The sequence below is a fragment of the Diadema antillarum genome, unplaced genomic scaffold (genome assembly GCF_040938485.1).
Source record: "Diadema antillarum isolate AM-2024a unplaced genomic scaffold, OU_Dant_1.0 seq00001521_RagTag, whole genome shotgun sequence".
NCBI classification, from domain to species: domain Eukaryota; kingdom Metazoa; phylum Echinodermata; class Echinoidea; order Diadematoida; family Diadematidae; genus Diadema; species Diadema antillarum.
This window is the reverse complement of record NW_027272253.1, coordinates 23,766-38,952: the sequence shown is the minus strand read 5'-3', so window position 1 is coordinate 38,952 and position 15,187 is coordinate 23,766. Positions and strand designations below refer to the sequence as shown.

The 15,187-nt window shown below is 36.8% G+C and overlaps 1 protein-coding gene across 1 annotated transcript; it reads right to left on the bottom strand.

Annotated features, from left to right (window-relative positions):
- Positions 1–3,046: 3,046 nt before the first annotated feature.
- LOC139710311 (L-xylulose reductase-like) lies at positions 3,047–11,508 on the bottom strand. The gene is made up of 8 exons (XM_071622230.1): positions 11,414–11,508; positions 10,502–10,599; positions 9,850–10,004; positions 9,332–9,374; positions 8,804–8,903; positions 7,150–7,214; positions 4,013–4,130; positions 3,047–3,305 (listed from the first exon to the last, which is right to left on the bottom strand). The coding sequence occupies exons 1-8, from the start codon at positions 11,463–11,465 to the stop codon at positions 3,196–3,198; spliced, it is 741 nt and encodes a 246-aa protein (XP_071478331.1). The 5' UTR covers positions 11,466–11,508; the 3' UTR covers positions 3,047–3,195.
- Between the last annotated feature and the right edge of the window lie 3,679 nt (positions 11,509–15,187).

Below are 15,187 nucleotides of genomic sequence, written 5' to 3'. Positions count from 1 at the left end.
CTTGAGTCTCGCGCAGAATGCGTGAGACTTGGTAGCTCTGTATCTTCCTTAGAAAGTGGCTGGTGATTACGCAATGAGTCACGAGTCAATTGTCTTCCTATCTGCGTGGCAGATCCTGTTTGGCACATGCTTCAAATATTTCTGAGCGGCGGCATCGAACATCTAGTAAAAGGAAATAAGACAGTTGTGACTCCATTCTCTTGAACCTCCTTGATATAACGCTTAATCATACTGTATCTCTAAAATGATGTCAGTGATTGTTTACATGAGTTTAGCTCGTGCAAGCAGAACCACACACGTTACATGGCATGGGGAGTCTCCGAATGCTACGGTACTACGTGTATACAGGTGTACACATTTTGTGCGCACTTTCAAATTAACCTTGGAAAATTGTGGCGATAAGTATATGTTATCACATGATAGTGGATGTTGCAACAAAAAAGGTACATAATGTGTAGTTCGACAAACAAAGAAATTGATAAAAAGCAAAAACAAAAAATCTTCATATTTCTTTATATTTATTTTTCTTTATATTTCTCTACATTTTCTTAACCCATTGAGGATGGGCTGATATTGCTACAACACGCATTTCCCATAGACACTTGCCCGAGTATACTTGGGACTCGTCCTCAACGGGTTATCATTCATACAAAATTGTATTTCTTTATAAGAGTCTCTCTTTTATTATCGTTATTATTTCATTTTCCAGACAGAAAGAAATATAAAGCATGATATATTGAGTAAATTGACATGTCAGTTACATAATGTTATTTTGTGGATACTCTTGTCACATAGGAACAGATCACTTTCAGGATGCATTCAATAGATGTCATCCATAGATCAGTACCAAAGGTTGCCATGACAACCCTGCATCTTGCTCATTCTAGCAAATGACAGTTGTGTATACGTTGTATTCCATGGCAATGTCCAAGCTTGTTGAGAGTTTTCTTCGACCTGTGTCATACACATACAATAAGATACCGGTCTACTGACATAATTATACATGTACTGATGTATTCAAATTTTATACATACCTTAATCACAAAGGTTGTCCCTGACAACCAGGCAGCTTGCCCGAGGCATACCCAGCTAGCAACAACTAATGTATGCAAACTAGATTCAACATTGCATTGAGGATGTATAGGTTAATGGAAACCTGTTTCTAGATCTGCATAAGGAAATATATTTATTTATTGTAAAAAAAATGCACCTGTACATGCAATATTCTTGGTAATGTTTGTGACTAAGTCAGAGGAGAATAAAATTATTTCATCTGAATTCACTGAGAAACTGGCTCTTAAACGCACACGTGTACACTCAGATATTCCCTGAGAAAACAACAAGTGTTCATATTGCTGTACAGCATTTGAAATGCAATCATCACCATTATCATGATGATAAATACTAGTATATGACTCATTATTAAAGATACACTCTCTGGCTTGGTATATATTTTTTTCATCGTCTTTTACAGTTGTACTGTACTCTAATTCCTAGAGTTTTATTCCACAAAGTTTTGCTAAAATTTGATAACTTAATCTGTCACATGCCACTTACAAACATACGCAGTGTTGTACATACATACATACACACACACATGCATTCATACATTGTACATACCAATACATAATGTACTTATACTCATACATGTACATACAATCATGCATTGTCAATACACTTATTAATGTTGGTTTGTGCATTGCCATGCAAGTGCAGGCAATACAATACAAACTATATATGTGCTAAGACAGTTTAACATGAGCAAAATAGGGCCTATGCACTAATACCAAATGTCACTACTGTTAAATCAGCTAAAATTATTGTTTGAAAGATATTGTCTGCTGTTAATTTCTCAAAAAAGTCTTATACTTGTAAAATGTGGTGAGATTCTTCTATGTACAAATAAGGTACAAAAAATAACAACACAGCTTCTTTCACATTCACCTAACATTCAACCATGTACATTGTCTCTACATACCACTGTAAAACACAGACCAGTATTTTCCCGGCATGAAATTTTCGCGAGTTGCCTCTAACATTCAATGCATAATAGTGTAGATAAGAACTTCTGCATGCATTTTAACTGCACAAATCTTGGCTCTTGCGAAATTCGCAAAATTAAAATGCACTCGAACATTCCTCGTTTTACAGTAGTCAATTTGAGCGATTCAGTTGTAAATTATGACCACTTCTAGGGATTGTCACAAAATAAATGACTGCCAAACATTCAGACTGCACTGCATTAACCCATTCTCTGCATGCTTCTGAAATGCTGATAAAGCTTGAAGTGGACACATCAGGATCCTGTACGAAAAGGGTTAAAACAGAAGGCCTACCTTCATAACTACAGAGACTCAAAGGCAGTAAATTATTATCATAATAACTTTACGCCCAGACTTCTTCTCTCAATGGAAAGAGGGAGATAGTGGGAGGGGGATGTGGTCCAAAACAGATTCCTTGAAATTACCAAAATTGTCATCATTTTTCTATCTTATCCGAGCCTAGTTTAGCCTAGTCTAAGGCATGGATTCCATTCAACAATCACGCTACAGTACAATTGGCATGAGAAATACAATCAAACCTTGCCTATAAGTTGAATCTATGAGGACTTTATAAGAAATAGCTTTGAAACAGAGAAAATTTGACTAATGAGGGATTAAAATCAATAGAATATAAAGAGAAGAGGACTTGAAATACCTTTGACTTAGAGGCAATTACTCGACTTGTGTGAGGTTGACTTAAGCAAGGTTAATTGTATTCATGAGTAATTTTCAATAATGAGTTGTTGGAATGTGTCACAAAGGAAATAAACAAAAATACACACTTGTAGGATTGCTTTCACACTGTATATCTGAAGCACCATGCAACCATGGTCTGAATTTGACATTTTATACATTAGACTCATTACTATAAAATCCTTGGGACTGGTGGTTTTTGTTTTTGTTTTGTTTTGTTTTTATGTTATATCAAAACTTTGATGCAGTCCAGTCCAGAATAGTCCAGTACATAAACGATATAATATGGATGATAACTTTGTGTCCTGAATTTTTACTTCATTTTAAAGAGAATTTTAATCATATCTATTTTAACGGGAATGCACAGTAGTATCATAAACCAACTCAGTGCTCAACTATGTTGAGGGGTGGGAGGGCTTGTGGGGAAGGAAGACAATCCAATCCAAGTAAGGCTTCCTCTCTAGACAAGTGCAGCAAGGGCGCCCCCGTCAATGGGTAAGGTGATGCCGTTGATCATAGCACTCTTGTCACTCAGGAGGAACAGGACCGGATTCACAACATCTTCAACCTCTGTTGTTTTTATTCATGATTTATATCAAGCGAACATGAAAAAGCAAACAAAGAAACACAACAGTGTCAGTGATGGATCTCATGAATAACAAAAATGGGTATATATTTTCAAACAAAGATAAGTTATAATAATCATCATCACTAATCAGGTTTTAACACGTATTTTTAATCCATGTCTGAGGACAGAAAGGATACCATATCCAGTAAATACTAGTGAATCATCTATTGAATCTTTCATTTTCATAATTTTTTTAAGCGGTAATCCCTGTACATAAATGCATATTTGGAATTGAAAGAACCAAACTTTATCCTCTTTTTCACATGTGATGAAAAAAGTGGAAAATAAAATCAGTTCAAATCTTGCCTGTACTCAGCACTTGTCATTAGCCATCAATGCATTATCTGTGTCAACCATGTTAGAATACATCTAGTTACTAGTCAAATAAACATAAAACATTGCTAACTCTTGGCAAGCTGTTACTACCATCCTGCTGCTCAAATGGAGTCATCTCAAATTTCTTGGCTTAGGATTACATAGGAAACTCATAAGTGAGAGTGAATTTGTGTGGGAAGGTACATTTTACAAAAACTGGATAAGCTCCTCAAATGACTAGTTAAGTATTGGTCAGCGGTAGGGCATAAACATCTTTAGAGTCAGCAGCATCAATGCCCTTTTGCAAGGCAACTGAAGACAAGGGATTGGTTACCTAGAAATCTTCCGAGAGGGATTCTGGCCAGCATGCTGTCCCTGGTTTCAGATTGCTCCCAGAATTTCTTGGCCATTGGAGTCAAGACTACCGTTGGGTTCACACAGTTCACTCGAATCTGGTATCAAAAGACAAAGCAAAACACACAGCCTTCACTCTACTGCTATTCCAACACATTATGTCCTCCTTTCCTACATGTATATAATGCAACTACAACGACTACTGATAATCACAAGACCGGTAAAAATGATGATAATAATGATGATTGTATAAAAGGCAATAAAAATGTCAATAATCATGAACACTACTTTACTTTTCATTATTATTATTATTATTATCATTATTATTATTATTGTTATCATTAGTGTCATTAACATTATCATAATTGACATTAGTGTCATTAACATTATCATAATTGATACTATCATAATTATTATTATCAATACTACAACTATACTGTATTATTCTTTTTGTTATCAATGCTGTTATACAGTACTCTCTGCATAATCGGGTAGGCTCGGGCAGAGCGTTTCTTACCCGATTAAGCGGAGTTGTACCCGATTAACATAAGAACACGTCTCATTCACATTTGACAGACACAATGTGTATGTACATGCATTGTACACCGCACCAAACTCCTACACTGTATGCTTAAGTGCTTGCACGGCACATTATACATACCTTACACTTGCTCAGTCACGAGCAATAATATACACTCTTTTTATGGACAAATATGTCTTCAAAAAGCTTTGTCGTTTGACAATAGACTCCTAGCTAACAGGCAGGTGTTTTCCGAAACGAACACGTCTCTTTGCGTGCACTAGTCACCTACAAGTAGAACGTCAGGTTACTAACTTTTCGAGTACCAGGTAGTGACTGGGGAAAAGCAAAATTATGGAGCTGGTGCATGGCCTGACTTTCACTGCAAACTTCTCGTATTGTGAAGGTTGATGCGGAGCAAGGGAGGAATGCAAGTGTGTTCAACTCCTATCTGCCTATGAAAATGTGAGTGCCAGCTACATATGTAATGTTCGTTTATGTGTGGCAAGTCGGTACTGGTACATGTGTTTTCATGTTTTATCACTCCCTAAATGATCGGTCTTCTTTGCAAATTAAGCAGAGAATGCCATTAGCCATGGAAAATTTGACATTCATGATTTCTTAACCCTAAAAGGGCCGGGCTTTTTTGGCTATGCTCAAACATCAAGGGGGGCGGATTCCGCCCCCCAGCCCTTCTAGGGTTAAAGTGTTATGTCTGTGATAAAATGTGGGTAGAAATTAGATTAGAAGAACATTATTTACCGCGTACCCATTCATGCGGAGAGGCAACCCGATTATCAGGTTATTTTAATGTGCATTGGAACTGATTTTGACATTACTACCCAATTAAACAGAGTACCCGTTTTAATGATACCCGATTACGCAGAGAGCACTGTACTAAACATAATACAATATGTTAAGTATATAATATACATCTATTTCACCAGCAGTATCCCAAGTGAAATTCCACACCACACTCCATTTGGCTTTACTTGCATAAAGAAAAATGAAAATAAAAAATACTAATAATGATTAAAAAGGAGAAATATAGAGAAGTTATATCACTCAGGCTTAAAAGTTTAAAGAAATGGAACATCAGCCACAGCAGCTGAAACAACAAGTAGATGAAATAATACTGTCACGATTTCACAAGTCTCAAGTAGATGAAATAATATTGTCACGATTTCACAAGTCTCAAACTGACCTACACACACAGTGGCAATAAGTGTCCCTTTTTATCATCAACTCAAACGGGAACAAGAGTGTCTGTATTCCTGGCCTATATGTATATTCATATTTATTTGTGTTATACTGACCAGAAAATATAAAATGCCCTTTGAATAGGAAGATTAGAATTTCTTCTATCGATATCTGTCTTTCTTTTATGTATCCAAACTACGTGCATTTTTGTCTAATTTACCTTTTACAATGTAGTGCTCTTGTTTTGCTATAAAACTCATTATGACAAATGATGTAGTAATCAAGGCTGAGCTCACTAGATTTTCACTTTAGCAGACTTTATTCAGATGCCCTTATAAAGTGAGTAATTACAGAGTTTGCAAGCCAAGTACATGCTCTATTCAAATCTCATGTCTGATTGATATTTATATTATATTGGATGGCTATGAATGGGATACCAGGGAATATTGCACGAGTTAGGGTCAATATTGCACGAATCGAAGATGAGTGCAATATTGACTCTAACGAGTGCAATATTCCCTGGTATTCCATGAATCAAGACCATCCAATATAATTATTATCATCTATACAATCAAGTAGAGCAACCATGAACTGCACAAAATTAACCGGCTTCTACTCGTCTTTGAAGTTGACTCGGCAGTCCCATCCCAGCGCTGAAAAGGGGAAGCCCCTAAAATTGCGTATGAAACAAGCAACTAGCAAGATGTTTGCGCGCTTGTGAAAAATGTAACAAAATGACGCGCACTAGTAGCAAGCGTTTGCGCATTCAGCAAGCACTCGCGCAACAGACGAGACAGAATTGAATATCGTGTGATCTTGAACGGCAAGTAACAACGGTAGCCTATGGGGAATTAATACGTTGGTCTATGCGATTCGTTCAATATGCTCTGATATTGAACGGTAAAAATTGAGCGGACTACAATACGCGTTTTTAATGCGCCGCTAAAACGTCCTATATAGATGATAATTTGCCTTGTTCGATGGCACATGCAGTTTACTGTGGAAAAGGGATACATGTCCTCCTTGACAGCTTTCACACAGGCCGATTAGCAACCTGTCTGTTGTATGACAATGAGCATCTAGTTTGGGGGCATTGAAGGTTCTTGGCGAAATGCAGAAGAAATCAGTTAAATCAAGATGAATATTTAAACCTCTGATGCTTTGCATCATAATCATAAGTGTTGTCTTGCAATAAACAGCAGAGGCAACTTCAGAAGGGTTAAAGGTGATAAATCATATTAAAATCAAGTCAACTTGAAGCCAATGCACGACAGGTGTAGTGTGGCTGGCATTCATCTTATAAATGAGAGCTAAACCCAGGAGCACAACTTAGGAGACATTTACAGAAAGGAGCTTTTCAGTATGTGTTGAAACCTGAATTCAGAGAAAGACTTCACCTTGTGCTGTGCAAACTCCAGTGCGGCCACCTTGGTGTACGAGTCCAGTGCTCCTTTTGTCGATGCTGGAGAACAAAACAAAATGTCAACCACAGAAACAATACATCAGCCGAATTAGTTTTAAGCCACTGGAGCTGTATACACCAATAGTGTGGTCACTATTAAACTACAGCAATCAAATCATCCGTTTCTGCTTGTCTACTGTATGCAGTCAGGAAAGAAATATTTCATCCTTGGTCACATGCAATGATATTTGTACTCATGGAGATATATGGATAAAAATGAGGATAGGGATGGTACTGATGTCATAAAAAATATCATTATGATGACAGAACCAACAACAGTCTACTCTTCCTGTTATCACAGATTATGGTGGTAACAAAGCTAACTGTGATGATAAAAGATATATGATACTGAGTACTTACAGTATGTAGTCATTACAATATCATTATTGTCACCATCACTACTAATATTACTATTAATATCATTCACTATTATTGTTCTTGTACTTAGGTTATCATTGTTATTTTTACGATCATCATAATCACAGCAATGATAACAATTGCCACAAACATCATAATCCTCACCACGCTTCTTTGCTAACCCATTCCATACTGAATTCTGAAATAATAATTCATCCATGTCTCAGTAGAAGCAGTTTTCCTAACTGTGTTAACAAATGACAGTGACAAAGCAATGTTAAATCCTCTGGACTTTATTAACATCAACACCTGTTAACCCTCTGCGTGCCAAACTAATTTCCTGCCCATAGGTTTGTGTGTGAAATTGTGAGCATTTGATTCATTGGCACAGAAAGGGTTAACCCACTTCAAACAAGATTCTAAATCCCCATAGACTGTTTTGTTTGCATCTATTCTGTTTCTCAAGTTAACCAGTTCCTTCCGCAATTCTCAGAGTGCCTTTAATGCCCCCAAACGAGATTCTTTTCGCCCGTCAACAGAGAGGCACACAGGTTGGTAATCCAGCTGTGTGAAGGCAGCCAAGCGGTTCATTGTGTCCCCCTTTCTACGGTCAACTACATGTGCCCGTGAACACTGGAAATATCGATCAGGTGCGAGGTATGAATAGAGCGTGCACTGATGAGCTCTCAGAATCTTTTGTTCTACACAAAACCAGGTACCTGAATGAAGTGACTGGGGTCAGCGAACCCGCATTTCTAACTGATCTCAGCCTTGATCATTATCTACATGTTCGTACGAGTTTACAGCAGAACAAGCAAAAAACTAAATCAGGAAAAGGTACATAATACCGTAATGCCCCCTTTTTTTAAACAGCAGGAGAACAAATCCTGATAGAATAAGCTCTGATCTTTTCCTCAAACCCACTTTTCTGAGCATTTTAATGTAAAGAAACATGAATTTAGGCCACTGAAGCAGGCACCCTTGTCTTCACTTTGGGAACCTGGTAAACCAGGTTCCCCTATATCAGTTGCTCCCACGGGAACCTGGTAAACCAGGTTCCCGTAAGGAACAGGTAAGACAATATTTTGCACAAGATCAAGTAGGATCAGATACACAAATGGTTGACAGGCCAGACTTTCCATTTTTGAGGGCCCCACTCCCTACCCCATGCTGACAAGCAGGATGGTTTTGGGTGTTTGTTTTTGTCTGCCATCATTTTGTTCAGAGCTTACCATAGACAGCATGGTTCTTGAGCCCTTGTAAACTGGCAATGCTGGATAGGTTTACGATGGAACCACCCTGTCCCTTCTCAATCATTTTCTTTGCAACAATCTGAAATAAAAGAGAGAAAGAAAGCATGTGTATGTCAAAGACACAGGAGAGTTGGTAGTAGTCTATGTTGTCTTTTAATTCCCAATTTGTATACTCTATCTCTCTCTAATTCCTTTCCACCAGGTGTTCTTAAATGAAAATGAAATAGCAACACTAATTATTAGGTTTTACTACCATTTTGATGCATTCAATTGTTTAATGTTTGAAAATAATCCCACTCCTCTTATACCCCATTTGATTAGAATGAATTAAAAAATAAATTGCATGAATATGCAGGTATAGAAATCAACCTTTGTCTCCTTATTCTCTGCCCAATTACGGTCATTACAATAACTTTCGGAAAACTTTGCAAACATTGCTATGATGGTTTGCCAAGCAAAACAGGCCTCTAAATGAAAAAGATGATACCTTAACTGGAATGTACTTACCTTAGTGATTTGCAGGCTTGCTCGATGGTTGATCATCATAACGCTGCAAAGATCAAACATTATGCAAGTTATGTAACCTTATAATGTTTGTCAAGAAATTAACACACGACAATGTTCGTACGCGATAAAAGACCACTGGTTATAAACAATTATGCCATTCAAAATATAGAATACATGATGACATACATTTGCACATAAGAACACTTTCATTCCTCCATGTATCAGGTGATGGTACATTAACATATTCAGGACAACAGACAAACAAATGAACATTAATTGTCTGTTCATCTCACCCAAACAATTACTATATGAAATTCTGGTGATAAGTCTGGTAGGCATATAGAATAAAAGCAGCTGACTCTTATGAGGCTAAAGCCATAAAATTCTTTGCTGGATCCGTCACATCTATGCAAAACTTTGCTTTAATAATGGTGGTGCGATATTTTACTTTTAAAGTTGTGTTTATTACCACAAAACAATAACCTGAAATCACCAGAAACAAGGAGAATTTTACCTACTCGTCATATGCTTCTGGGGATATTTCAAGACAAGATTCCGCACTGGATACACCTGCACTGTTGACGAGGAGGTCAAAGGCTGAAAGAGGGGACAGAAGCTTGTCGGTCTTGTTCCAGTCATGTATGTCTAGACATATTGTCTCTACTGATGGAATCTGCAGGGAAAGTCATAGAACATTGACCTGCTAGACAAGCACATCATTGTGTCACCTTCAGAATAACTGCATGACACCTTTGTACCCTGGGCTATCATATCATTGGTATGAAAATGATCAATGAAAAATAAAGTAAAATACATATTGATACAGTGCCTGTCAAACTTTCAACATCTGCATCATGAACAGGCTGAAAAATATTGAAAATCCTACTTCACTTCTAGCATAGACATACTTGCATATCTTTTTACTTCCATAATAAAAAGCTGTTCTTTCAATTAATTCTTTACTTCTTTTGTGGCACATACAGAAAAAAAAATGTCAGGTTTAGAATATCTGACACAAACTGCTTGGAAAAAACTTGTTTTCCTTTTCCAGAACACATATTGTGTCTTGGTGACACTGATGGCTATAATTGAATATTTGAAGAAGTCTGGGGTGCTGGCAAAACTAGGTGCATACCTTTCCAATGACAATAGCACCAATTTGACACTTACCTCTGCTTTCAAGCTGTCCAGATCAGCCTGTGACCGCGTCACGGCAGTTACAGAGGCACCGCACTTTGCCAGGGCAATCGCGATTCCTCTTCCAATACCTGAATGTACATTATGTAAAAGTCAGATTAAAATGGGAGTAAGGGGTAACGTTAAGTCTTCACTTACTGCAAGGAGGTATTGAGACACAGACTCTTAATCTTGATATTCCGGTTCTTGGTTCATATTAGCGCGCTGCAAGCACTCAGTCAGTCGGTGAGTAATATGTGGATATGCCCGAGGGCAAGTCACTTTATCCTCAAAAGCTGTCATTAGTGTCAATTCCCCCACTGTAACAAGTTCGGCTATCATTGGCATTACACATTTGGTATATAATTGCTTCCTTTGTCAATGTTTGTAGCCACTTGAATCAAACTTAAGCTTACTCAAAATATGCCACCACATGATTTAACACATGTTACATTATTATTACTAACAGTTGCATCTATGGAATATGGGTAGGGCCTACCAAGCCTTACCAATGCCAGGCCTATAATAAATAATAATGCCTTAATCAATGATCATGATGATGGCCCCCGCCCCTTTGCCCTTGCCGTTTGAACTTTTTAAGAGATAATTACAACACCAATAAGATATGAACTATTAAAGAGCATACAAGTCTAGGAGGAATTCAAAGCTTATATGATGAAAATCGGCTTTAAAATGGCTGAGATAATTTAAAACAAAGGAAAACAGAGGTAAATTTAAATGTAATGTAGCTTCCAACACAACACTGACACAGAAATACATACATGGGACACGGTAGCAGACTGAACATCACACCCCGCCTCTCCATAAACAACCCTGCCTCTCCAATAGGAATGTGCCCATTAAAATCTATATTGTGTAAGTACTCTATTCCAGCATTGCGTCTACCTTTTCCAGCACCGGTGACAAGGGCTCTCTTTCCATCGAATCGAATTTCCATGTTTTCTACGAGTTCCGAAATTTTCCTCCAGCAGCTCAGCGAGATGTCGACTTCTAGTTCCAGGGACAATTGTAATCGCGACTCAAACAAGACTAGACTGTGCCTCGATTACACATTTTGCATGTGATCGATCAGGCAAAACCTCGACGCGGGGAATCCCCGCCTTTGTGCATGCCTGGGTTGTTCCTTTCAAGAGAAACCTCACAGGGATCAATATTCACCACATTAATTTCTAACATGATATTACTGATTGTTGTGAGTTTAGCTCGTGCAAGCATAACCGCATACATATTGTTATATTGGGAATCTCCAAATGCTACGGTACACGTTCTTCATAATCCTGTTACAAATACATATAGGCCCTACATAATCATCTGATCTTTTTTTTTTTTCATTCTTTTATTTTTACGCATTCAAAATCATACATTACATGCAGGGGTACATTAATATCTTTGTGTTTTTACAATAACTGTGCAAGAAACGTTCTTGCAAACATGTACCTGAATTTGCTCGAGGTTTAGGCTCTTGTGTTTCGGATTGAAAGAATGTTTATTTTGTCTTTTAGATTTAATTATTTTCTCTTTTTTATCTAATATCTATCTAATGTACACGGTATATACTGTACCTTCATCTCCAAGGCACATTCAATCAATATAATTAAGCTATTGCAACATCATGGTTTTAGGATTCCATAGATTTCCACTCAGATATCTACACAAAAATAAGGAACATAGGCCTTTGACCCATTAACCGACAACAAGCACTACATGACACAACACCACACACACATATAGGCCTACAAACGAAAAATAAGGGTCATAAACATATAAGAAATTAAGTGGGTCCTGCCAAGAATGGAATGGAATTTGGTGTACTCATTCCTACAGACACTATCAGAGCAGTTTTCCATACATAGATCATAATCCATTTTGATTTTTTGATGACACAAGATATATTAGTAGTATGGAATACATAGTACACCCTTGTAATACGAGTTATCTGTTTGGCATTATAGATATGTCTGTGTATTTTTTTGTTATTTTTTAATTCTTTTACTTGCTTTTAATCCATTTCATGTATAGGTCTGTACGTGCCCATGCATAGACCATGTTCATTTTCTTGCCTGAGAACCAGGAATGTTAAATGAATAATTTTCATTGTCTGCTGAGCTTACATGCAGAAAATGTTTCTTGCTTCTGAAAATAGATGACTGAAGGAATGACTGCAGAATCTTCTCCTCTCTCTTTTGAATTTCATGCATTTGTTACAAAGAAATAAACTGCAGACAAGCTTACAACATTATTTGATAATCTTAATGTGTTGCTACATTTTATCATCAGGTGCCTTTGCAAATGATGTATGAAAAACAATTATACTTTTTTTATCCTGAATCAACTTACCCATTTCAAAGGTCCATCATTGGGTAACATGTTTCTAAGGACCAATAAATCCATTTGTGTACTTGCACAGTACTCATCAGGAACTATCACTTTAAAGTTTGGGGCATGTTCATAAGGTTTTAACACTTTTTTTCAGAAACACAACAATCTCTATTCAAGAAAACAATATTACATCTTATATGTACTTCTTCGGCTCTAATGTCCTCATCACAAGTATTAATTATGGTGAAAATTTAATTTCTCTGACAATTATTAATGTATCTCTATTTTACAGCACTTGAAAATGAAGAAGCAGTCTTATGCAATATGTATAGATCAGCTATAGGCACTTCATTTATTCTCTAATTTCACACATTATGAATAAAAACACGATAACTTCTGTCAGACACAGAGCTGTTGGTGCACATACACATTGTATAGCCCTACATAATGTGGAAATATATTGCACATTGTTACATTCCAATCGACATTCTATCATAATAATGAAAAAAGAAAAGAGGTACAGGACAAATATTTAGCTTCATGTAATGATCCCACCTGCCAAGATGAAAATAGCAAAGTTGTTCAAATTGCTTTCTTAGATGAAAATAAAAATCACATAAAATTTAGTGGTAAGGACTGGCGTTTCATCGTACTGGATTTGCTTTATCTCATTGTTTATTAACATGTTCACCCTCCTCTGCAGCATTTAAGAGAATAAAATGTGTGCATATATTCATGTGATAAATTATCATTACAATTTCCGCTTTGACACAATATGTTTTACTTGTATGCTTACTCAAATACAGATCAATGTCGGTACATAAAACTGAACATCTTAATTTCTTCTCCACAAAAATTAATATATAACAAGGTGTTTGGAGATTGTTCTTGCTAAGCATGCATTATAGGCCATACTGATATCAACTTATTTATGAAAGCAATCCTCAACTTTCCATCTAATATTTCACAATGTTGTGGTTTTGGATACATGTCATAAAATCTAAACAACAGGGCCCGAATTCAGGAAGGTGGTTTAAATTTAAACCATGGTACAAATTTAGACCATGGTCTAAAATAAGCGTTAAATAGGCGTACCAATACTTGCGCGCATCAATGCACGTTTTTTTACTGGATGGCTGTTAGCGTACGCAATCTGTCAATCATAAATACACAGAAGAAATATACATAAACCATGGTTTAAATTTAGACCACCTTCGTGAATTTGGGCCCAGGTGTTTAACCCAACTGTGCCCTATTAGTCTTAAATCCATCTTCCTTGAGAAATACATTTATTTGCAAGTGACAAAACAAAGACATTTTTTACTCTGACAAGTGTAGGAGATTTAGAGTGGAATCCATCAATAGATCGAAATAAATTTAAACCTAAAAAGACTGGGCTATTTTGATGCCTTGTAGGACTGGGGGGGCTCATTGGGCCCCCCCCCCCCCCCCCCCCGAGATTTATGAATTTTGTTCAGACACAGAATTTGCATTGGGTTTGTACATGAAATCACGTTTTTGAGCAATTTCGGGTCTGACATGCACTTACAAAATATTGCGTAACTTCATAACCGCATACGCGGGCGCCACGAATTTGGTCTCAAAAATTGCGCAAGACTTAGAAGAAAAAAGTCATGAAACGTCACGGCGCGAGATTTTTACGTTCCAGATTTATCGCGAAAAATGTCGAGGGGGGCCCAAAAAGCCCCCCCCCAGTCTATCTAGGTTTAAAAGATATCAAAATTTCTGGGGTTATCCTTACTCTAATGGTATTCTTATATCATATAAGATGAATAAAGGACTTCATACAATAACAGTCATAATATCTAAGTCCACTATAGTACTCACACTATGTACAAAATCATTTCACAATTCAGAGTAATAAACTGGTAATCTAAGTGTGCACTAGGCCAATATGGGTGTTGCCAGTTGTTTGTGAAATAAATATCAATACACATAATTTGAATATGTCACTTTTACATTAATAACTCACATGTACACATTCAAACATGCAAAGATACAAGATGTATGACACAGGTAGGCCCACTGTTTAAAAGGAGACTTTCACATGATTACTTTCTTTCATGAAAATTTGCTTATTTATGACTTCATGGAGTAGAGATATTTTTATATGAAATTCAATATTTTCAAGAATATTTTTAGCAATAACTTTTGTTAATGATGTGTAGAGAAGGAGATTTGCCAAAATTTTCTATTGCGTAATGTGCCATCTTGACATTTTATCAAAATGTCATCCTAAGAAAAGAGCAACTCTCTCCTAATCACTTTCCCTGCTCTCTCTCTCTCAAAAAAAAATAAATAGAAATGACTTGTGGTATA

What these genes read in the sequence shown, in the direction of transcription:
- LOC139710311 (XM_071622230.1), bottom strand. Translation starts at nt 11,465, where the DNA reads ATGGAAATTCGATTCGATGGAAAGAGAGCCCTTGTCACCGGTGCTGGA. An exon ending in TGTCACCGGTGCTGGAAAAG is followed by an intron (nt 10,600 to 11,413) that starts GTAGACGCAATG and finishes ATGTACATTCAG; the next exon opens with GTATTGGAAGAGGAATCGCG. An exon ending in CCCTCTCGGAAGATTTCTAG is followed by an intron (nt 3,306 to 4,012) that starts GTAACCAATCCC and finishes TAAAAACAACAG; the next exon opens with AGGTTGAAGATGTTGTGAAT.